At 54.4% G+C, this 23,217-nt stretch overlaps 6 protein-coding genes across 6 annotated transcripts; all 6 read left to right on the forward strand.

Annotated features, from left to right (window-relative positions):
• Positions 1–806: 806 nt before the first annotated feature.
• Positions 807–4,205, forward strand: A1O7_02795 (uncharacterized protein; the record flags this gene model as incomplete). Its single annotated transcript, XM_007756825.1, has 2 exons — positions 807–1,143; positions 1,240–4,205. 2 exons carry the CDS (start codon positions 807–809, stop codon positions 4,203–4,205), a joined length of 3,303 nt encoding a protein of 1,100 aa, XP_007755015.1.
• Positions 4,206–5,370: 1,165 nt separating this feature from the next.
• Positions 5,371–6,626, forward strand: A1O7_02796 (gluconate 5-dehydrogenase; the record flags this gene model as incomplete). Its single annotated transcript, XM_007756826.1, has 3 exons — positions 5,371–5,812; positions 5,894–6,401; positions 6,458–6,626. The coding sequence occupies 3 exons, from the start codon at positions 5,371–5,373 to the stop codon at positions 6,624–6,626; spliced, it is 1,119 nt and encodes a 372-aa protein (XP_007755016.1).
• Positions 6,627–10,278: 3,652 nt separating this feature from the next.
• A1O7_02797 (uncharacterized protein) lies at positions 10,279–11,955 on the forward strand (the record flags this gene model as incomplete). Its single annotated transcript, XM_007756827.1, has 3 exons — positions 10,279–10,396; positions 10,446–11,225; positions 11,276–11,955. 3 exons carry the CDS (start codon positions 10,279–10,281, stop codon positions 11,953–11,955), a joined length of 1,578 nt encoding a protein of 525 aa, XP_007755017.1.
• A 1,478-nt stretch (positions 11,956–13,433) lies between these two features.
• A1O7_02798 (uncharacterized protein) lies at positions 13,434–15,498 on the forward strand (the record flags this gene model as incomplete). Its single annotated transcript, XM_007756828.1, has 4 exons — positions 13,434–13,978; positions 14,116–14,358; positions 14,409–14,668; positions 14,723–15,498. The coding sequence occupies 4 exons, from the start codon at positions 13,434–13,436 to the stop codon at positions 15,496–15,498; spliced, it is 1,824 nt and encodes a 607-aa protein (XP_007755018.1).
• A 1,983-nt stretch (positions 15,499–17,481) lies between these two features.
• Positions 17,482–18,837, forward strand: A1O7_02799 (uncharacterized protein; the record flags this gene model as incomplete). The annotated part of the gene is made up of 1 exon (XM_007756829.1): positions 17,482–18,837. One exon carries the CDS (start codon positions 17,482–17,484, stop codon positions 18,835–18,837), a length of 1,356 nt encoding a protein of 451 aa, XP_007755019.1.
• A 3,578-nt stretch (positions 18,838–22,415) lies between these two features.
• A1O7_02800 (Ras-like protein Rap-1A) lies at positions 22,416–23,135 on the forward strand (the record flags this gene model as incomplete). Its single annotated transcript, XM_007756830.1, has 2 exons — positions 22,416–22,597; positions 22,676–23,135. The coding sequence occupies 2 exons, from the start codon at positions 22,416–22,418 to the stop codon at positions 23,133–23,135; spliced, it is 642 nt and encodes a 213-aa protein (XP_007755020.1).
• Between the last annotated feature and the right edge of the window lie 82 nt (positions 23,136–23,217).

The following is a 23,217-nucleotide window of genomic DNA, read 5'->3' on the forward strand; positions in this document are numbered from 1 at the left end:
ACAGCAAAGCCGAGGACTTCCTTTTCTCAACCACAACAACTCCGACCATAGTATTTCGGATCGAGACGCTGTGAATTCGCATCTCTCACCAAGATACCGAACCCTCTGTCAGATACGCAGCTGAGTGACAGCCTCGCATACGCTCCCACATGAGGTCAGTGATAGCTATGGCGCACGGTCAGACCAGAACGGCACCGTAGGAGAATGCCGACCTTACTCATATCGAGTGAAAAGCCCGAACTTCCGTGGTCTCCGACGCCGCGTCCCGACTGTGTAGAAGTCAACGTCAGTGGTACAAGAATTAGTCCTTAGGATCCTTTCCGGGCGCAGAGACGCTATGTTTCTCTTATGCCATTGACAATTTATACTCAGGTGATTATATCCCTAAGCAAGCCACTGCCTTCTGTAGTCAATATGGCCAATCCACTGATGATCTGCACGTAGATGTGCTCGATGATCCGGACTCAGGAAGGGGCTTACGAGGCAGCTGTCGCCCTGCTGCAAGCTTAGCTTAGCAAGTGACATGCACCTGCCTAATGTATCTCCCTCTACGCTGCCGACGATTCTGACGTTAGACATCTCCTCGGGGCATACGATAAACTGAGGCGCATACAACCGTGTGGGCGTCAAAAGATGTGCGATAGCATGGACTGGTGAGACTGGTGTCGAGGACTACGCACGATTTTGCCTTTGCTTCCCCGTAGTTTGAAATGACGTCAATTTCCCAATAAACTTCAGGTGGTGATCGAGAAGCATGAGTCCAACGCGCACCGCGGTTTCTCGCCGCGAAACCTGGCATCTCAGCCATGGCTCCCCCTACACAGCAGGCCGGGCAAAAGCGTAAGCTAGGCTTCAACAAGCCTTTGCCGCCGTCAGATTCACGCAAGAGACAGAAATATTATGATGCGCGTATGATCTCAGTGCAGCGGTCCGATGCCGCTCTTTCTGCGACAGGGGAACTCAATATCCCGTCCTTCATAAAGGCGAGAGAGTTCGAAATCGCGGCCCTAGAGAAGAGCATGCGAAATGCAAGGAAGTCACTGAGTACACGAGCATTTCAACAAATCCCGAGGCACATGCGAAGGAGGACTGCCAGCCATAACGCGAAAAAGGTACCTCGACGATTGCGAAAGAGGGCCGAACGTGAGGCATGTGCCACATACACCTAGCACGACGTGATGTGTACTGACCTTTGCTGACCAGGAGGGTGCTAGATGAAAGAAGACAACACGCCTACAGTGACCAAGCGAACGCGCACTCCCTCTCGAAAGTTGAGAATTAGACTTGACAATGCTCGAAGTCTAAAGAGACTGAATCACAAGCGCAAGACAGTCCGGCAGAAGAAGAAGGAAGCGAAAGCCAATGCTCGGCATCCAGACCCTGACAAGCATGTGCTACTCTCACGTTTACCTCGCCTGAAGAAGAACACACTGTCCGAGTTTCCAAAAGCCACGACGAAGTACAAGAAACGGCAGGTCAACAAGACATGGCTACCGACTCATCTCTGGCACACAAAGCGTGCTCACATGACCCGGCCAACCGAACCATTATGGAGAATGGCCATCCCGTTGAGCCCGACAGAGAAGAGTTACAGACCAAGTCATCAAGCAGCTGGCGCGCACGGATGCATAGCCTGGGATACGAGCTACATGTCTACGGTCGCTTGCTGGGGAACCGAAACCGCCTTGGACAGCATGCTCAAAGCGCTAAGCTTTTCTCCGCAGGGAGTTTCGCAGTCCTTGCAGAAGAAGTGGAAGAACGGCACAAGGTTTGCTTGCGGCTGGGTTTCCGAACGGGATCAAGCAAAGCAGCTCATCGCACCAGCGAAGGTAATCTGGTTTCTACCGGAGCAAAATCGGGAGGAAAGGCCAGAATCTGCAAAACGGGATAATCTGGTGGGCCTTGGAAACGACGCCCAGGCCCAGCCTGGTCTCGCAAGAGGTCGGATGGAAATAGAGCAGAATGGCCAAGGTCAGCCTGTTGGGAGCGAGGTGCAAGGCGAAACTATCAGACAGAGCAAGAAGAAGCGTAAGGCCAAACTCGATCACCGGATCGTAATACGGGTCCACCCTTCTGCTTTCCTTCAGGTCTGGCAACAACTCCTCAAGGTCGCGAAGATGCAGAAGCCGCAAGTCCTGATTGAAGATCTTCGCTTCGAGTTCGGAAGCATTGATATTCAGGGGCCCGGCTCGACTGAAGCGTTACTTGGTGTGCTGCGTCCTTTCCCAGCACACCTGGGGACAGCAAACTCGACCGGATCACTGTGGACGCATCTTGCTGGCGTCAATAACCCCAGTATTCTTCCCCAAAACGCTATGCTTTCTTTTGATATCGTCGATCCGAGGCTCAACCATCCACCGAAGCAGATCGAGATCCAGCAAAACTCCGGGTCCAATCATCTTGACGAACTTGTTGTATCGTGGCCATATGATAAGACAGTTCCATCACCGTCACTGATCTCACACAAGACGCGCTGGCTGATAAGCAATTCCTTACCATCACAGAAGGCGATCAACCGTCGACGAGCGCTAGCACCACCAGGGCGAGCACCGACAGCCACTGCCAAAGATCCCAGGATACCAGTCATCCTACTTGCTTCGCGGGCGGAGAACAGCACTAACAAGAACCAGCAAGGCACATGGACTGTCCTTCTCCCCTGGAGCTGCGTCGATCCCGTCTGGCGGTCTCTGATGTACTACCCTCTCTCCTCCGGCGGCACTCCGCGATTCGGGGGCATGAATCAGCAACGACAGATGTCCTTTGAGCGAAAGACTCCATGGTTTCCCGAGAATCACCCAGGCACCGAGGCGGGCAAAGCATGGGAACGGACTGAAAGCGAAAAGCGATTCGATGCGTGGTTTCGACGACCTCCGAAACATCGGATTGCGTGGGATATGCTCGATCTTGGACTCGGCCGGCGTGGCGAGCTTGGGCGTGGTTGGGCTTGTGATTGGGAATATCTCTTCAGTGACACTGACGAGGCCAACCATGCTAAACCTTCTTCCACCTCCGAGCATGACAATGGTGTCTCTGAGACGCACGGTCCATCACAACTTCTGACACAGCGACAAAGAAAACTTGCCAAGGCTAAAGAAGCTGAGGCAGAAAAGCGCGCTCGCCGACGCAACACTTCCAGTCCAGAGAGCGAGGCAGAGCACGAAAATCCGTCGAATCCGATGCCTGGGTGCAGATACACACAACTTCCGCCCGTCCAGAGCACTGCGATACTGAGGAACCCGCCAGTTACGATGGCAACACAACTTCCAACAGTGATGACTGTCCGGATTATGCTGCGTGACAAAGGTACTCCATCCCCGGCAGCACGCATTTATCGACTGCCATCCATTCCAAGACCAAAGGCAATTGCTCTGCCATGTTTGCCAGGCACAAATGGGGAAGTCTCACAGGACTCGGAGCCGCAAAGCTGGCCCTCTGATGGTCCGCCCCCAGCGCAACCTCTTCCGACTACATGCTCCTCAGACTCATCGAGCTCCTCAAGCCAAGTAATTCGAGCTCGTGACCTCCGCTCGCGATGGCTCGCCCTGGAAGCGCGATCGTTATCGAGTAATAGACCACTAGCGAAGATGAAAAACAACAGATCCAACATTCCCCGCCATCATGCCACTTACCCACGTGAATCCCTCGCAAAGATCAATGTTTTGCCCAAGAACGCACCCCCGGAGATCGTCGAGAAGTGGGGTCCTGATAGCGCCTTCGGCCGAGGCGATGGTGAGATCCCGAAGCAGGTGCCTCCGCCACCGAAGCAGAAGATGGGCAGACACAAACAAGATAACAAGAAGGAGATTAGCGCGGCCGCGCGGAAGGCGAACGTCTCAGAGTCGGGAAATGGCAGGGATGAAGGAAATCCGCTGGACAGGCCTGCTCCTGGCATAGACGGATTGGAGGAATTACTGATTAAGCCCTTCGAGCAGCCAACCGAGTGGGATAAACATCCTCCTTGCCCAGATGTTCATGATCTGATTGGGTTTGTCACCAGTGGTGGGTATAATCTGGCTGAAGGCCGTGGCATGGCCATCGGTGGTATCTGGGTACAACGACTTCTGGAAGGCTGGCGATGGGAAAACATGCCGGATGATAGCGTGAATGAGAGCGGGAAGGATAAGGAGCGAAGGAAATATCTGTGCATTGTCAGGAATGCCGGCGAAAGTGTGGGCCGGTTGGGCATCTGGGAGGCTTGCAGCTGAGGCACAGCGCATGGCCGACTGCGGAGAGGCACACTGGCGGTAGAGGAAAAGCGAATATGACCCCCAATTGAGTGCTTTTGGAGCAGGAGGAAGCTGCGAGCAGTGGCACCGAAAACCGGTTACCTGCGTATGATGGCAAATGGTACAAGGTATCGAAAGAGGTGCGGCAGAGATGTCAGGTACTGTCCGGGTTTATCACGTAATTACAGTGGTACTGTACATCGGTCTCGGCGCCGGTGCGCATATCGAGATACTGCGCTCCGGCTATGCAATAGTCTGCGCCGATGAAAGCTAGGGAGGTGTAGCGTCGCGAGCCCTGAGGTGATGGATAGCCTTGGTATCAGCTGGTCGGCGCCCTTTCCTCCTCAGGAAATTTAGACGACTGGTCAGACTCAGCAGTGACTACAGCGTAGTGAGAGTTCAGAGAGGGCAGGGTCCATCATTAGGCTACATACTCCGTACTGTGCCAGTACGAGTAGTCACTAAATACATGCTATAACAGAGAGACCAGAAATCAGAGGTAAGAAAGGCGGATATCAGGGTCGTCGCATAAATTTACCCAAGTCTCACGCCTCAGTGCAGGACGCGCCTAGTTGGTCGAGAGTCCAGAATCTCAGGATCGAGACGCGTCATGCTGTACCCAGTAAATGGTGCAGGGAGGGACATGGATCAGCAAGCGTCTGTCCCCACACAGCCTCACAGGGCGAGACTTGTTGAGCTTGAAGCATGCGGCTCATGACATAATGCCGTGCATTTTGCAGTGGGAGCAACGAAGGTCAACGAAGTTTTTGGTGGCGCGTCACTTGCTCACTCGTCGCTCACTCACTTGATAGAATTTCTCGATTTTGATGAGTCTGTCAAGCTCACCTTCGCTTTAACTGGCTTTTGTCACCACTGTTCAGACATACGGGACTGTGGTCTAGAGTCTGACGTGAGGAGTCAGACTTCTCGTACACTTTTTGAAAAAAAGGAATTGAACGCACATACACACGAGGGGAAGAACGCTCGAATCGATTCATTCTCTGTGCTAGTCAACAAACCTGAACCCGACGCCAGCGGTGGAACTAGGAACGTTCAAGGTCCATCCTGCGGAATCGATCTCCCTGTCACAGAGGTCGACGTACAGATAATCAGCGAGAGAAAGAAACACCCACGACGACCGAAGATGAACACATCCACGACATACCGTGTGCTAAGGCATGCCAGTCGGCGTGTAGCAAACATTCCGAGAACACCGATAGCATCCAGCTTCAGACCACTGTCGACGACAACCCCCCGCGCCCTCCGGCCTACTCTGTCGCAACTCAACAAGGACGACCCATACCACAAGGCGTCGACTGAGGCAACGGGGACATCGGCCGGACCGCATGAGGGCTCCGCATCTCGGACGGACCGGGAGATCGTGGTCGAGTATCCCCCGGAGGAAGATTTTCCTCAGGATCGCCCGTTGCGGGGTCGAGGCGGCGTCCAATATGTCAAGACATTACCGACGTTCAGTCTTGAGGGGCGCACCGCCGTGGTGACGGGTGGAGCGAGAGGTCTTGGGTTGGTCATGGGTCAGGCACTCGTGCAGTCTGGGGCTGATCTGGCGATCGTGGATCTGAACAGTAGGATTTTCCCCACCCTCTCAGCCGGAAGCCCTGCACTTCTTCCCTTGTAGCGATATGCTGACCCATGTCCCTTTACAGGGGAAGAGGCCGAGAAGCAAGCCCAGGAATTGATGTCGCTGATCGCGAAGGAGAACAAGGAAAGCGGCTCGAACGACCCGGTGCCCAAGGTGACGGCACACTATGCCGATGTGTCGGACCCGACGTCGGTGAATGAGTGCATCGCCGACATTATTGGCCAGCACGGCAAGATAGACCATCTGGTGACTTCGGCTGGATTCACGGAGAACTTTTCTGCCGAAACATACCCTTACGAACGCATCAAGAAGCTCTGGGGCGTGAACGTCGACGGGACGTATCTGTTCAGTACGTCCGTCGCGCGGCATCTGATGGAGAGGAACGTTACGCACGGAAGTATTGTCATGATCGGCAGCATGTCCGGCTCGATTGTCAACGTGCCCCAACCACAGGCGCCGTACAATGCTGCGAAGGCGGCGGTGAGGCATCTTGCGGCTAGCTTCGCGGTGGAATGGGCGCACGCTCATATCCGAGTCAATTGTATTAGTCCTGGCTACATGCTGACGGCTTTGTATGTTCCATCGTCGGCGTTCTACCGCATCACCACTAGGCTGACTATGCTGATAGGACCCGCAAAATCCTGGACGACAACCCGGAACTAAACAAGACATGGACTTCATTGATCCCGGTCGGCAAAATGGGTTCCCCTGAAGACCTGCAAGGAGCGGTCGTCTATCTGCTGAGTGATGCCAGTCGATATGTCACAGGAGCAGACTTGAGAGTTGATGGAGGGTGAGTCCCGTCCAGTCCCCTACTCCCCAGTTACAGACCGCCATTATCAAGCGTTATCTTGATCTTGATTAGCTGGGCCGTTGCGTTTAATGAGTTGACACACTAACACCGGACCGCAGTTATACATGCACATAGACGTGCTGGCCATTGGTGTCACGTGCCACTGAAGCAGGGCGAGGCGCGCCGAGGAGATATGTCTACCGTTTCGTAGACGGACATTAGCTGAGGGCTCGATGCTTGACACCAGCGCGAGACGCCTTTAAAAAGTGTCACTGCCCAGACGATTGCTCGTCACATGCCCGTGGCTCCAATTGCTCAGAGCATGCCAGGTTCTTCTCGCAACCACTACCGACTTCAACCTCCGTCGCGGTTGCGACAAACATCGGACACCCAGTGGCTGTGGGTAGTACTTGGAAGCCGACGATCTCTACCAAATCAGGCAAATCAAGATCGTTTCCATCCCACGTAGCACGGCATTAGACGACTCATCGCTTCAAAGATTCCATGTAGCAAATTGTAAGAGCCTTTTTCGGTCTTGACAATGATCGCCCCGGGGACTTAACAAGAACACCAGAAGGAAGTTCAGACGGAGCCTGGACCTCGTCCCGCATGCTTTTCCAAGACACCGGCTCGATCCTAGGGTCCCGCGGCAAGGAGTGAGAGGACTGGAGCCCATTTCTAGACAGCAGCACCTTGATAATCTTACTGAGGCGCAGGGGTCTTGAGCAAGGCTGTATCAGTCGACCCCGTAGTATGCCTCGTGGTTACAAGGGACCAGTGGGAGTCAGAGCTACACCCACGATGTTGCATTGGAACCCCTACCCACAAAGATGCTAGTAAGATCAGGTCGGCCCAAGATAGCACCCAAGGAGCTCATGCAAGGACTGGGACAGTCAACTAGATTTACAATCCGAAATCCGAATAAGGCAATGAATAGACTCGAGATAGGTTGTTGAAGGGAGGGTCGGAACGCTTCGTGTCGGATAGCCGTGGGGAGTACGGCTTTGTCCAGGCACGTGTGACCAACGGGAGCAACGGATGTCACTCTGTGTACCATCGGTAGGTGGCGGACTCGTTTGCTGTGCTGGGTTAAGGCGAAAGCTGCCGGCTCTAGCACCTCTGGTCTGCACATCCGCGACAAACGCACAACTGGATCCGAAAATGTGGGCATTGCATGGTAACGGCGTGGAACGGCTGCATGGTGGAAGTGGGAGTGAGCGCGGAGTATGTGGCTAGCGGCACTGCTGGGGTGATGCCGAGGGAAATGGAGCTCGAATCGAGAAGGTATGGATGCAGTAATAGTAATGAAGGTAGCTGAGCCCTGTGGGACAGTCGCAGCAAGAGCTGGTGCTCGTACAAGCTACTCATGATCGAGCAGTGGGTGAAACATCGGAGAGGCACCGCCTTCGCCATGGCCGGATGCGCAAGAGGAAGATTTCGATAATCGAGCTCAGGCTTGAGCTTGGGAGCTGCGAGGGAAAAAGCACAAAGCACCTGCCCACACATGCACGGATGGAGATCACCCACATCAGATCGTCAGGGTTACAGTACCTGGATCTTTGTTCTTGTCTTCTTCGTTTGTGGCTGAGGCACGGAGTACAATTCACAAGTACCTTACGTACATCCAATTTACATTCAACTGTTATGCCCGCTCTCGGGGAATGTTATCTTGAGATAAGGCCGAACCCACCTGCACCCTCATCAACGCCGTCCCATTTCAGAGCGCCGCTTGTTTAGTCCATGTTCTCGATTTTTCTAGTGTGGCTACCACGGAAGACACTGCTCCACACGGCATGTCGCCGTCGATCCTATGCACCATACGAGACATGTCCCTCCAGCGGTGAGTATATTTGAGCCTCATTCCCTTGTCACCACTGCCGAGTTATGCCACTGTCGAATTTATCCGGTTGGCGTATCTGGAAACCATGAAGCCCGTTCAAGGCGGTAGTGAGAGGGAAATAATTCCACCTGGACCCTCCTCTCCGCCCTTCTCCTCTTTTCACCCATCGCATTCCTTCCTGTTTCTCCTCAGTCACTGTAGACCGACTTGCCGGCTACGACAAATGGGGTACCTCGTGCCGTGGGAGGTGGCGCTCGTAATTTTCCGTGACTTCTCTAGCGCATCTTACTTCACCTGCTCTCTTCCTCATGTTGTCTATACTAGGTACTCCACTCACCATGACATCCACCCCATGATTTCTCGTGGCACGGATCGTGCAGTAATGGGGACCATGACCCCTTGCGCGCCCTCACAGGCTCGTCGCCGCTGCCCCACGTGCTAACGGTGACGGTGATGGGTTCTGGTATGCCTCCGCTGGTGCGGCTAGCAAGTCTCATCCCTTTGCATCCCCTTCCCACCATCGACATTCGGTTTTCCCGCAGCCGTCTGCAACAGACCCCTGTTCTGTTCTTCGTTCTCATGACACCTCTCGTCTATGCACTCCGAGTTCTCGTCCATTTCCGGAGTCCCATGCCTGATGTTTTTGCTCCCTCTCTCAGTTTGGCACCTGCCATCTCCGCCCGCCCGTTGCATTATCCCTTTGTTTTACCCACGGTCCGAATTCCACCCCCCGGCCCCTCTGCAACGCAGCTGGGTCTGGTTCCTGCATCTGCTGCCACCAGCTACAGGTACGACGGTCGTGTTCATCTTCTTGTTTATTAGCCGTGGGGTCGGCTGACCTGGGTCTTTTCGAGCTGTAGCTTGCTTGAGCTCCACTACTCTCTCTTTACTCATCAACCATCGAGCTCCGGTCTTTTACTCTTCGCCCTTCGATCTTATCCGCACTACCTGTCGCAGCGAGCTTTTGCGACCGCTCACGACCACGAACAGCACCGTCCCACCCCACCTCCCACCGTCTGGACCAGCTACTTTGGTCGTCAGACCGCCCCCATTCAGCCCAATTCGGGGCACTCAATCAAGGACATCCGAGGTATCACAGCTGAGTTGAAGCCCGTCTCGTGTTTTAGTTCCTCGAGCCATTCAGTCAGAGCTCCGGTTTTACCCAACGGACCCCTTCCGCGCGGCTGTTCTACTGGCCACCAAGGGCTCCCCCGATTTTAGGCTTTCGGCAGCGGATCCCATGCTCTGGCACCCACTGGATTTCTCACCACATCCATAGACTAGGACCGGGTCCTGGCAGCCGATGAAATCCTAGCGAGTGAGTCTCTTCGATCTTGACTACCAGTGGCTCTTGCTATTTCCAGCTCTAGCAGAGGCTAGTCTGAGCTCCAGCAGACTTCCACCCGTGCCAGGTCACAAAGTCTTGTCCGTAAGTGCAGGCCGTGGTGCGGTTGGTGGCACTACTTGACCGTTATTTCGGCATTGGGCCTTCGTCATAAGAACACAAAGGAAAAACAACCCACGAAATCTTATTCACTGGTCACGCCTACTCCTGACTTTCCCTCTGGCCTTTCACCGATCTTTGGGCACCTCTTGCCACGACAGCACCCGGTGGCCGGGCACCTGCTTGGTCCACCTGGCACCTTTCCGCAACCTCGTCTGTTACCCCCTTCAGTCCTTGATCCTCTCCACTGCCGATCGACAACACTGGATTATTTTTCTGGGACCAAAGGCTATGTTCTGGTCAGCTGGGGTCCTGACCGTCGGCTTTGTGGAGCTGCCAGCGTGGGTGAAGCACATTTGACGACCGCATGTCATGACGGCCGTACTACCTCAAGGACTTATTAATGCCAATCTCGATGTACAACAATACGTTTTGGATGACTCCAATGCTGCCTTCACCAATTCGGAAGCCCTTCGAAAGTTCTGGAGAGGTACGTGATCCCAAAGGAACCACCTGAGTACAAGGCTCACGAACGGTAGTCTACGCGATCCAGAGCAATGCGACCCAGGATGACGGGGCCGTGCGATCACGAAATCTCTTTTGGAGAATATGGAGCAGTCGCACCTTGACCCAATCCATTACACCTCCTCGTTTGACGCGGCTCTGGCAGCGATGTAGTCAGGAGTTCGACTTGACAGCGATTGGGGGCATTCCAGCTTTACGCGGACCGCCCACACGACAAGTAGGGCCAACAAATGGACTTGTATGGTCATTCCAGCTGATGATGATGATCACACAGGGCCCCTCTGCTGCGTGGCAGTCTCGAAATCAGCTCGCCTCGCTGTCTCCCTCTAGTGAAGTTCGCCCGATGCATGACTCAAGTCCTCGAGGCGGTCAGAACGTTGGCATGACATTGCAAGACTTCAGATGGTCGGCCACGGACCAAACCGCACGGGGCGACGTTCCTCGACAGCCATTCCGCCCCTCAGTTGAGGCAAGGGGGCAGCGACTTGATAGTTCATCAGGTTCGACCTCTCAAACCACATCTGAGTCGTCGTCCAGACCTACATTGAGCAGGACTGCTAGTGGCGGTCGCCAGAGACTGCCTGTCCTGGCCAATTCCGGGAAGGCAAGGGCACGACCGTCGGTTCCACGCAGAAAATCCAGTACACAGAAGTCCGGTGGTGGCTCCAACCAGCCTAAATCAGTCCGGCAGCCGACAGCAAGCTCGACGGCTGAAGCCCTCGCACCCCCTGGTCCTAGTGCAAGGGTTGGGCGCCTTCCCGGAGGAGACCCTCCTCCAGGCCTGCCGTTGCCACGTAAGTGTGCTTCTCCCACGTATATGTATCTTTCTAATGTATAGTACTAGCGGCTACCAGCGGCCCAGCCTTCGCTCTCCCGTCGGCGTCTTCGTGGCAGAGTGTTGATTCCATATCACCCCACCCTCCGCTGGCAAGCACTGCACCAATCCAGTCCGGTACTTCAGGCGAACTCGTCCATCGGGACTTCCGCGGCAAATTCGTTGAAACCCAGAAGAAGCTGGCCAGCTCCACGAACCTCACGAGTTTGGGTCGAATGAGAAGACCCGGCAGTATTGTGCGTTTTGCCGACGAACTCCCACAGGTGGATCCAGATAAAAGCAAAGAACGAGAGCAGCCTACCTCACCTTTGCGAGAGGAAAACCTGGGCCCGTCTCGATTGCGCACTAGCATGGCCAGCGCGGCGATCTCTGACGATACTGACTCGGACTCCTCCTCAAGCCCCATGGAACTTCCGCGCACAAAGAGTCAGCTCAGCCTGTTAATCAACAACAGGAGGAGTGAGACCGGTAGTTCTGATATTGGCCCTGCAGCACAAGTGCAGGAATCGAAAGGGAAAGACAATGACGCCAGACAAAAGGCTAGGTCTAAGGAACAAGAGCTGCTCTCTATGGGCCGTCGCGATGGAGTCACTAAGGCGGGTGGAGTTCAAGTCCCGAGGCAACAGAGGGTCAGCGAACTCGAAGACCCTGGTTATCAGTCACCGTCCAGTCCGGAACCCTTGTTTTGAGTGCAGATCAACCTCGATCATACGCTTCAGCAAAATTCTTCCAATTCTGTATTATGACACGAAATTACGACGAGACGGCCGCAACAAAATGTCTTGTATCAACAGTGTCTGGTGTTTGGCGAGCATTGGACTTTCGAAGCCGTAGAAAAGACCTTTTGGAGCAAGAGATGGTACGGCATGGCGCTGGGAACAGAGGTGGAGTGTTTTGGATTTCCTAGTGGGACGACCGCATTGTAACGTAACCGGCACAAGTCGCCTAGGAGACTGGTACCGTTCAGTAGCATGTTGTAACTGCTCCCGCCCACACGTTGCCCCGAGATGTCGTCCAAGTCACGAGGACGGCAAGGCTTGTGAAGGCTTGAGCCTTGGGGAAGCTCAGCCTGAATAGCCAATGCCCGTTTCTTTCTGGTCCATGCGGGTCTCTGTTGAATGCCCTCATGCAGTATCTATCCCACAATCAAGGCGCAGCCGGGCTACCGTTTGTCCAGCATCGTTGCCGTGGCCCGAAAGATGGTAAGTAGTGTAAGTTCGGTCTTCCGGTGAAAAGGTTTAGCTCCGAAGCGACCCCCCGAGAGCAAGGCGTGCCTTGCAAACGTATGGAGAGATAGATGAGAATCCTCCAAGCGCCAGATTCAAGAGAGTTCTGAATACTCCGTGGGTAAGCTCTCTGACACCAACGTCGAGGAGAATGGATTTCGGGATAAAATACTGAATACGGAGTTTTCCGTCGACTGAAAGTGACGCGTGCTCGAGCGGGGTCAAAAAACAGACGCGTTGATTGGTCTTGCTCCCGTCGAACCACGTGAGCCGCAAGTGGGGAAAAATTGTCATTGCTCACGCTCGCACTCAACCAACGGCTACACTGCATTTTCCAGAAAAACAAGTCCCTTTTCTACACAGCGCACAGTCAAGGCTGACGAATTCCGACAAGAGCTGTCCCGCGTGCAGGCATCGCGCTCGGACCTGGAAATGGACACAACCGCTACAAAGGCTCGAGGCTTGGAGAAGCAGATCCGCGCAGGGATCGACTGCTCAATTGGAGAATTTTGGAGGGACAGACGCAGTGTATGGGCCCTGGCCCACTTTTCTCGTCGTTCCCAGCCATTCAGATGCCATCGCCACCCTGTGCAGTCACCGCAGAGCAGAGCAGAGGGCAGACGAGAGGTGTATGTGTGTGAGAGAAGTCACTCCTCTCTTGTTACCTCTGCACAAAATTGCTACCATCGACTATGTGAATATGCCATCTGCGACGCTGGCAACTTGGCGTTACTGTTTCCGTTGCTTGTCAATTTGAACTTCGGGCGCTTCTGTCTTGTCCAGCCCCCCAGCCGGTCCTCCAACAACCCACCCTTCGAGCGAGGGCAACCTCTGTCTTTACCAGCACCACCCCTGCTCTTGTGCGACACCTCCTACACCTCACTGTCGGCTGTGATAATCACGCAGCTCTACGAGTCTGCTCCTGCCGCAGCAGGTCCAAAATGAGCCCTCGACGGTCATCCCGTGCTCGCTCGTCGCAGCAACCCCCTCCAGGTCCCAACCACACAAACTCCAACACCTCAATCATTTCAAAGCTGGATCGAGACACTCGAACGACCCAGCGCCCAATCCATCGACGCCGCTCTTCCACTCAACCGCCTGAATCTGCCGATGGCGCAGACTCCACCTCCCGAGCCGAGCAAACGGCGCCACGCCGAAGTCGTCGGAACGGAGAAGACAAAGAACCACTCGCTAAACAACCGCTAGAGGATGAAGAGAATGATATTGAAGCAGCTGATGAGGAAGTCACTCGCTGCATTTGCGGACAAGCTGAATATCCCGGTCCCCCGTTTGCGCTAGTACGACGGCTGGTAGGTCCCGACGACAGCGTCGAAGAGCCAGGCAACTTCTTCGTCCAGTGCGACAACTGCGGTGTCTGGCAACATGGCGGATGCATGGGTATCATTGATGAGGTATTTCTACCGGACGAGTACTTCTGCGAACAGTGCAAACCAGAACTGCACAAAATCGTGAGGTCCTCAAGTGGGTGAGTCGGGCCTCCTGCGTCATACAGCTGGTGTTGACAATAGTCATACACATCGCTTTCAACGAGAGTCTACATCGTTTGACTGTGGTGGTTGCAAGGCCAGTGAACAATGACAGCTAACATGTGTCTCCCACTAGGCCGAAATCCTCGCGTTATATTCCCTTGCTTGACGCATCCTCCAGACGTTCATCCCCTCTATCCTCCAATCCTGAAGCGGGACGTAAGAGAGATAGCAAAGCTGTTCAGAACGAAAGCACGAAACGGAGGGCCACTATGAATAGCCGAGTCGCCTATGACGAAGACGAGATGCTAAGAAGAGCAATCGAGGAGAGCAAAGAGATGGGCTCCGTGGGCAAGCGGACACGGGAAGAATCAGAAGAGTAAGATATAGCGGAACAACCAAAAACGATGGCTGTCTAACCGTGAGAAGTAACAAGGGCAATTCCAAGCGTCGACGAACGGGTTCCAACACCTCTGACACGCTTTCCAAGCATTCCGAATCGCCCGAACCTGCAGCTATCGACGAAGGGGCTCAGGCGCTCAGCAGTGCTGCCCAAAAGCTACGAGGAGCAGCTGCTCGGAACAATAGAGAAAAGGAGCTTCGTGACAAGCAAAAAGAGCAGCAAGCGGCACAGCGAGCAGAGGCGGCAAGTAAACGAAATGCCCGATCGGAGCGCAGAAGAGGAGAGGGTGAGCCTTGACACTACCTATAGCGCAAGGGACACAATGGCTAACTACTGATAGATTCACCACCTCCGACACCGAGCCTCTCGCCTGCCAAAGCGGTACAGAGTAACGGCCGACCCAAAGCGGAGACGCCCCCCTCGGGCCGTTCAAACATCAATAGCCGCAAAACAGGCGGCAGGGCACCAGTACGAAGAGCAAGACTGGGACGCAATCAAAACACCCGCGATCGAGAGAATGGCGACGAAGAGGGCACATCCCACCACGACGCTTCCCACGAGACAAACGGTGGCGATAAGTCCAGGGGTGCGTCGCCTCCCACCAATGGGGCCGAAGGCAAAGATCACCACATCAAATCAGCCACCAGCCATGGCCATGGCCATGGCCACAACATCAATGGAGAAAGCGGGCGCAGTTCAAAAGCCAAGACTCATCCGGCACGGACGAGCATGAATGAAATGAAACGCCGCGTTGCTGCCATTCTCGAGTTTGTGGGACGAATGCAGACCGAGCGGACGACGCAGTTGACCGCACAGAATACCGCGCATGGCGGCCACGGGAGTGACGGCAGCTCAAAGGGCACCAACACCCCGAATGGCCTGTCCAAAAGTTCTAGCGGATCGAGGGCGAGTGCACTACCGACGGCGAGCCTTGTGCGCGCGGTAGCAGCGGGATTGAAAGACGTGCAGGGCCAAGTAGGGGACGACGGTGGCGAGAATCCGGTATTAATGATAGATGACCGGGATTTTGGGACAATGGGCAGTGTGGACATGATGGAATCGCTGACCAAGAAGTTGGTACAGTGGCAGAGCGTGTATGGGGTGTATTCGCGGTGATGCGTGAACTGGGGGATTGAACATGAGTGGGCATACTACGAGGTACGACCAAGCTGGGCCAAACTTGAGGATAAGCACGGCATGGCATATCGGGGTGCTCGGAGTTGCAACGGGTGGATTGGATGTGCATTGGAATCGACACGGATATGGACATCATATGCATACAAGGACGGACATGAGCATTTGACTACAGTACTACATTATCTGGAGTTGCCCAAAGGGTTGAGATCGAAGCCAACAATGAGTTTTTGACGATCAGGAACATCGAAGTCCCCGGTTGTTCCCACTTCCATCTGGTCTGCCGTGGTGGTAATTGAATGGGATGAGATGGGATGGGAGGGGATGGGATGGGATACTGGGGATGGAATGGCATGGAAAAACGGAAAGTGGAAATGCCACGCACGTATCATGTTCTTCCTCCCTTTGAGATACCTCCAACCACGTTATACATAGCGTGAGCATGAGCATGAGCATGAGCATGAGCATGAGCATGAGTATCAGTTTTACGGTATTGTGTTGTGCAAAAGGTCTACCGCGTACCGTAGAAAAGGGACACGAACACGAACATGAACATGAACATGTTACATACTGACAGTAGGGTTCGGAGTGGTACTGTAGCCAACTCCGTATTTGCATTCGACTTGTTCCGTTGGGTGTACTGTAGGTGAAGGTATACATACGCTGTACCTTCCTCCGTAGTCGTAGACTGTCTATCATCTACCTTAGGTAACCTGGGTACGGGGTAGGTCAATACGCATCTATATATCTTCTCGCGATCTAGCAGTCAACATGGCTAACGACCTACTTGCACAGAGGGGTACCGTACACCGAGGTAAACACTGTAGGTATATGCCTTGCGTGTCCACACAAACGAGGGACTCAGTACTCACGTACAGAGGTACTCACGTACCTACGGAGTACAATATACGCTCGTATTACGTACCTAGGTACAGTACGAAGTCCCATACCTATGTTACCAGGTATCTCCGACTACGTACTCCGTACATCCGTACCTACACTCGACCCGGCAATGTCGACCACAGTGTGGGCCTGTCTGCCTGTTTGCCTGCCTGCCTGTCTGCAGTGTATATATAACTACTAATCCGGATGACGGCGTACACGGTCACAGCAACCTAGGTAGCTTTGGACCTGGTGAAATGACACCACATACACATGGCGGCCGTCGTCGGCCCCAGGACAGGATCACGCCAGGACGCGCTCATCACGCAGAGCACAGTGGAGGACACACCACACCTCTGGACACGGCGCAACGCGGGACAGGGCGTTCAACAATCTGGAGGGCTGTTTGGTACATCGACCCAACCACAGCCAGTAGGCGGCGCTTACGAGAAAGTATGGGCAATTCATCTTCATCCCGCATCTCGTACTCCGCATTTCGACTCGGTGTTCGCGACCATAGAGCCAATGGTGCTCTCGACTGACTAATTATCATCCAAGCCCTGTTGCTTCATCGATACCAGTACCAGGTACGTACTCCGTAGTCTTCATGTGACCCGCTGCCCGTTTTGGCTGCCAACTCGGCTTCGGCTGTCTGGGAGAATGCCGTGCCCGCAGATGGCTTACGGACTAACTTTTGGCTTACTCCGGATGGAGTACTCGTGCTTACATAGGTACATTGACTCGTATGGGCAGGGCAGCATTCGGCCGAGCGTGAATCAGCCATACATACCACTTGGACCGCGTACTCCGACCTTACTTACACGTTCGTACTTGCCACGGCTCGCCATAGGTTCGATCGAGTGTGGCTCACTCTCTTAACATACACTCTCTCAACAACCTCCTGTTCCGCACTCTGTTTTGTGCACTGTACAGCCATCGCATTGCACTGCACCGCATCGCGTTGTGCGGAATCGCGAACGTAAGCCAGCATTCGCAGTCTGCAGGTCTAGATTGTCTTCTCGTGGTGTGATCATACCTATACTGGGTAATCGCGGATCACGATTGGCAGGCACTCGCGCACAGATGGCCAATGATCAGGCTGCAACGACCAGGTCTCGAAAGGCTTATGTTCGGAAAGTCACAGATAAGCGGCGTGAACAGAACCGTCGTGCCCAAAAGGCATATCGTGAACGGCTGAAGAAGAAGCTGGAGGTCTTGGAGGGACAGACTGCGACGGCGCCCCCTCAAGCAGATGCGGCTGCATTGCCTGATCGAACTGTAACCGTTCCGAGCACGGAAATCTATGCTGAAGGGGACGTCGACCTTGATGACGAGTCTCCGGCATCTCCGCCGGAGGTACTACCCACGGAGACCCGTCTGGACTCAAGAGTAATCAATCTCGCTGATGCCTTCGTGGCCGCTGGCGACTTACCGTTCGGCCAGGGCTCGTTGCCGGGTATTCAGTTCCAGGTAGCACCTGAAACACCCACCCCAGGGTCGCACGCTGAAGCGGTGGTTGAGCACACCCACGACGACTATGGCGACATATGGATGGCGCCCATCTGGGCCATGCCCACCAAACCAGACTTGCCTCGCAAGCCATACCCCACTCCCCCAGGCTCACTGCAAGGCTCCAAATCTTTCATCACACTCACGTCTCATCGGACCTCAAGTGGGTTCCCCTCTCCGAGATCCGCGATCGCTGATCCATACATGAATCACTTGCGTCTGGTTGGGGAGGCAAATATTGAAGCCTCGGTCGCAATCGGCCTGGCGCTTAAGATAAGCCGCAACCAGTATCTCAACGACCACCCGTCGCATTTCCCGGGCTGCTACGTCGCTCTTAACAAACCAGACCCTCGGGTGCCAACCAACTCAATCTCGCCAACCACCGTAACATACAGAATTGCCGGCACCTTTATGCAAATCACACCACAACTGCAAGCTCATCTTGAGGATGTCAAGCAGCCTATACGACCCACGCCCGCACAACTGTTAAATCCGCATCCATCTTACCTCGACTGTATTGTCTTCCCTCATTTCCGGGAACACGCTGTCAAAGCGTCTGCAGACGGCATCCTGGACCATGGTCAGCTCTTTATGGACATTATGCACGGCGGTCTTGTATGTTGGGGTGGAAAGTCCGGCCTGTCTAATCGGCATGGAAGATCAACAAAGAGCGGAAAGAGGGATCTGCGTGAGTCTGTCGCCTGGAGCACGAGAAGTTGGGAAGCAAAGAAATGGTTTCTGAAAAAGTGGGCATGGCTCATTGGTACGGAGGAGGAAGAGGAAGCCAGAGGTGATGCTGACGGGATTTGGAGGGGTAGCCGCTGGTGGTGGAATATGAGAGGCGAGGAGGACAGTGAGGATGAAGACGAAGGGCAAGGGTTTGCGTGTGAAAGGGTACACGAGGTTGAGGCTGGCGGCAACTGCCTGTGATATTACCGTCCTCAACTTTGGGCGGGTTGCATCGATACTCTGAGGTTCAGGCTCGGCGTCAACCCTTTCCTCCAAACCCTCAAAGGGAACTGACAGGTCTTATCGTGTTGGTTGCGTGCCAATTGTGAAGGAAGGTCGAAGCGGTGAGACTGAATGTAGTGATACTACGCCTCACTGACCGTCATTGCGACCGCGTCTCATGATTCTCCCGGGATTGAACAGCCTACAACTCCTAGAAAAGGCTGAAGAAGCCTTTCTGCTGGAGAGTTGAGCCTGTTCAGGTTGGCTTGCACGATTCAGTCATGGGCTAACAAATACGGTCTGCTTCTAGGCCCAGCACTTGAGAAGTCGACCCGAAATTTGCGAGATCCAGGTTACGTACCTAATTGTGGTCGCGAAGCAAGAGAGATCGACTTGATTGGCATGGTGCAGGAACCATTTATCCGGCGGCCGCGGCTACCGCATGGGGTTGATGGCAATTTTGCAAAGATGAATCCCATGTTTCCGAGATCTGTCCAGGAAGACAGTCCCTCGGAGATATCGGAGATAGAAATATTATGGGCAGTGGTCGATGTCCCATACGAGGTAACAGATAACACCAGGGGCAGCAAGGTCGATCAGCAGTGTCTCGCGAAGACGGTGATCAGCTCCCGTCGTCAAAGTCTCCTTAGGGATTGGCTGCTCTCCAAAAGAAGGTTGCCTACGCCATTCTGTTCGTGTCGAGGCTAGTGTTCGCACTCCGTGCCCCCGTGTGTCTTGTATTTTCGCCTGGAAATCTTTTCCACTGTCCTCGCGTCGCGGCTCCAGGTGTTATCGTGCCTGATGAGACGTGGAATTGCGGCCACAACTGCCTAAGCTTGTCCTTGGCGATAGCATGGCAACCACGCCTTGGAAAGGCCTGGAGCGGCGTCTGATTTAGCTCATTGGCGGTGAATCACGGAGTACTGCCGATTCGATCGTGTTCAAGGAATGCATTGTCAGAAAAGGGGTGACAAGACTGATGGGCCAGCAGACTATTGAAGTGCGCGCCCAACATTTCCGGAGTTACCGAAGGGTGCGCAGGACGGAGAAAGACTATGATTGACCTCGACTCGATCTAAGATCAAGCGACCGGGTCGATGGAAGGAAATGATGGACTGCGGAGGGGTACGAGGTAGCCGTACTCGTAGGTGTGAATCAACAGAAAAACGGTTGAACCGTCCCCAGCCATCTCGAAACATGCTCGAGTCGTTGATCGGCTCATGACAAGGTTGCTTCTCCCAGGCCCAACGAGCGGATATTTTCCGGGAGCAAGTGGTGCACGGGTGCTGACTGGGACGAGACACCCTCGAGTTGGTGCGACCCCACGCCTGGCCTATCTCGTGCCCTGGTCTCTCGGTCTTTCTGGAAAAGTGTCCCTGCCGATCTCGAAGCTGAAAACGCAAGCCTCCTCGTCATAATTAGCCTTGTTTCACCTTCCAGCGCCTTGCCCAAATTGTTGAAGCTAGCACTTGGGTGTGAGGATGATCGTGCCCGTGGAAGGAAAGTGTAAGAGAACAGGCCGTGTTTTCTGGTACCCTGTAGGTTATTGCGCCGTCGCCTCTCCAGCGGAGTAATGGATGGCTTCGCAGCTGTTGACCTATCAAGGATGCTCGGCGGGTTGCGCGACGATGTCGGAAGGTAATGGAGGATAACCAGATGCGAAACGCTCGCGTCTACTACAGGAGCTGAGCGGGGGCAGAAGGGATGTACTCGTAGATGTTCCGGAGGGAAGACGTCGGAAAGTCCCGCGATCTTTGTACCACCCTACCCAGTCCTCGTAAGTTGGACTCTTCTAGAAGGTGGATGTTGGGTAGTTGTGGATGCAGCAGAGCACCAAGAGTAGTCTCACATCAGCGTAGGCAGGAAGTTGTTCGCCTTGCTTCGTAGCAGGCAGGGCTAGCGTCAAACACAGTCTTGCGTCGCTGGGAAGAGTGGTGATCAGCATTTTCAAGTGCGACGCTGCGAGGATTGCTGCAGTGACTTTTGCTGGTTGGTCTTGAGATAGGACCAAGCTCGCACCGCCCGCCGGACTTGGGAAGTCGCCATCCTTCATCGCAGTGGCAGGCACGGGGCGGTCAGAGGAGAGCAGAAGCGACGTTCTTGACATCTGCTCCAAGCTACAGGATCGTGACTAGAGCACTCCATAGCCTCCTACCTCAGGTGCATCATTCAGCTTTGAGTGCGCGCCGACAGCAACGAAGACGCATATCCGGAGGCAGAGCTGCAGTGCCGCGGCCGGGTAACAGGGCACACCGGACCATACGGAAGCCACCCGCGGTCCCAAACATTCAGTAGCTAAGACACCCAGAGCGCCAATGCTGCTCCCTGGCAAGCAAGACCTCGGCCCCTGGCTACCTCGTGGCGAGCAGGCCCTGGGCGGAGAATCTTCGATGAGGCGAGCAAGAGGCCAATAAGGTCATCATACGGAGTACAGAGCTGGCCCTCACATTTCATTCTCGTACCGAAGTATTCCTTGACACGTTCCTTACTGCTGTGCGACACGAGACCAGCCGTTGAGGGACAGAAGGCGGGTGAATCATCGTCGTCACCAACGGCTAAAGAAAGTATCCTCGGGCATCGAGCACGACACTGACCAACCTACCAGGCGGGCCAGCGCGATCTGGATCGGAAACTCAAATTTTCCATCTTGCCAGGGTCGCTGGCGACAAGATACTGTGCAGGCTGATCCTGGCCGACTTCGGTACCTCGAACCAGACTGCAGGCACTTTGGAGCCCAATCTGGCTGCACGGGCGGCAGGACGAGTCGATCAGGCGAATCTGCCCGGGATTATGTAAAGGACGAGATCCACTTGGTCGATGAACAAAAGACTTGTCGCTTCCTCACAACGTCCAACCAAGCTCATTGCCACCGCCGTAACCACATCTCCCTTGCTTAGAGGATCCAACGAGGCGAGCCACACAGGCCGCACCGTAGCTTACGAGGTCGAAGCACGAAACACAGGCGAACACGATCTATTCCTCGCTGTATGATGCGAACCAGTCACTCGTGAAGACCCCATCACCGTCGCACCTGAGAGTCATCCGACGTTCTTTTGTCGCCTGTGTACATACTGCAACGAGACCAGGCGTCGAACAAGGCATCGACAGGCGGCACACAAAAAAGCCAAATTTGGCAGCGCTGCACGCTTTCCCGCTTCAGTCACTGTCGCGCACAAATCACCAAAAGTGACCTCTAATTCTGGCTCAAAGACAATTATACCTGCGTCTTACTTCGGGCATCTGCAATATCGAGAAAGGACTGAAAAACGGCGCCTGGTTGCAGTTACTTCAACTTCCTCTGAGCCGGTGTCTATTCTTGCACAACTTCCTTCCACCGCGGGGTTGACGAGGAGAAACCAGGGCTCTGAGATGTAGTCGACGAAACCCGACCAGACACCAAATTCCATTTCCGACCCGTTGTGTTAGAACTTTGCAAAGGTGGGGTGGAAGCCCGTGGAGGAGAGTAAGCATGAGTTTGCAGCCCAGGTATGTTTGGAACGCAACCAGTCGCGCGGCTGCATGGTAGTTTCTTCCCCGTCAAAAAGATCGGTTGACTAATGGAGATCGACGGTCACAGACGAGAATACCACATCGTTGTGCTTGGTGCTGGTGGTGTCGGCAAAAGCTGTCTCACTGCACAATTTGTCCAGAATGTCTGGATCGAAAGTTACGATCCCACCATCGAGGATTCATACCGAAAACAAGTCAATGTGGACGGTCGCCAGGTCATGCTGGAAATGTGAGAGATTCCTTGCGTCCGCCCTCAACCCTTCTGATCTCCACAAAACACATGCTAATCGAGCTACCCTGCCTCCAGTCTCGACACGGCCGGTACCGAGCAATTCACCGCCATGCGCGAACTCTACATGAAACAGGGCCAAGGCTTCCTCCTCGTCTTCTCCATCTGCAACATGAACTCTTTCTATGAACTCGCCGAACTTCGCGAACAGATCATCCGCATCAAAGACGACGAAGACATCCCGCTGGTCGTGGTGGGTAACAAATCCGACATGGAAGATGATCGAGTCGTGCCCCGTGCAAGGGCATTCCAACTCGCCCAGAGTTGGGGTCAGAAGCCGTACTACGAGACGAGTGCGCGGCGGAGGACGAACGTTGACGAAGTGTTTTTGAACCTCTGCGCGCAAATCATTGACAAGGAAGGCGCGAGGACTGCGTATGCCGAGTCCCAGGCCGCCCAGCGGCGGCGGGACAGGCCAAATCGCCATGATCGAAGGGGCAGGAGGCAAAGGAACCGTGATAGATGCGTCATCTTATGACCAGCTTTTCTGATTTCAAAGTCAGCACACACTGCATTTCTTGGGGGCAGGGAAATCGCGTCGTGGGGATCCGATGTAACAA

The sequence above is a fragment of the Cladophialophora yegresii genome (assembly GCF_000585515.1).
Source record: "Cladophialophora yegresii CBS 114405 chromosome Unknown aczIN-supercont1.2, whole genome shotgun sequence".
Classification (NCBI taxonomy): Eukaryota; Fungi; Ascomycota; class Eurotiomycetes; order Chaetothyriales; family Herpotrichiellaceae; genus Cladophialophora; species Cladophialophora yegresii.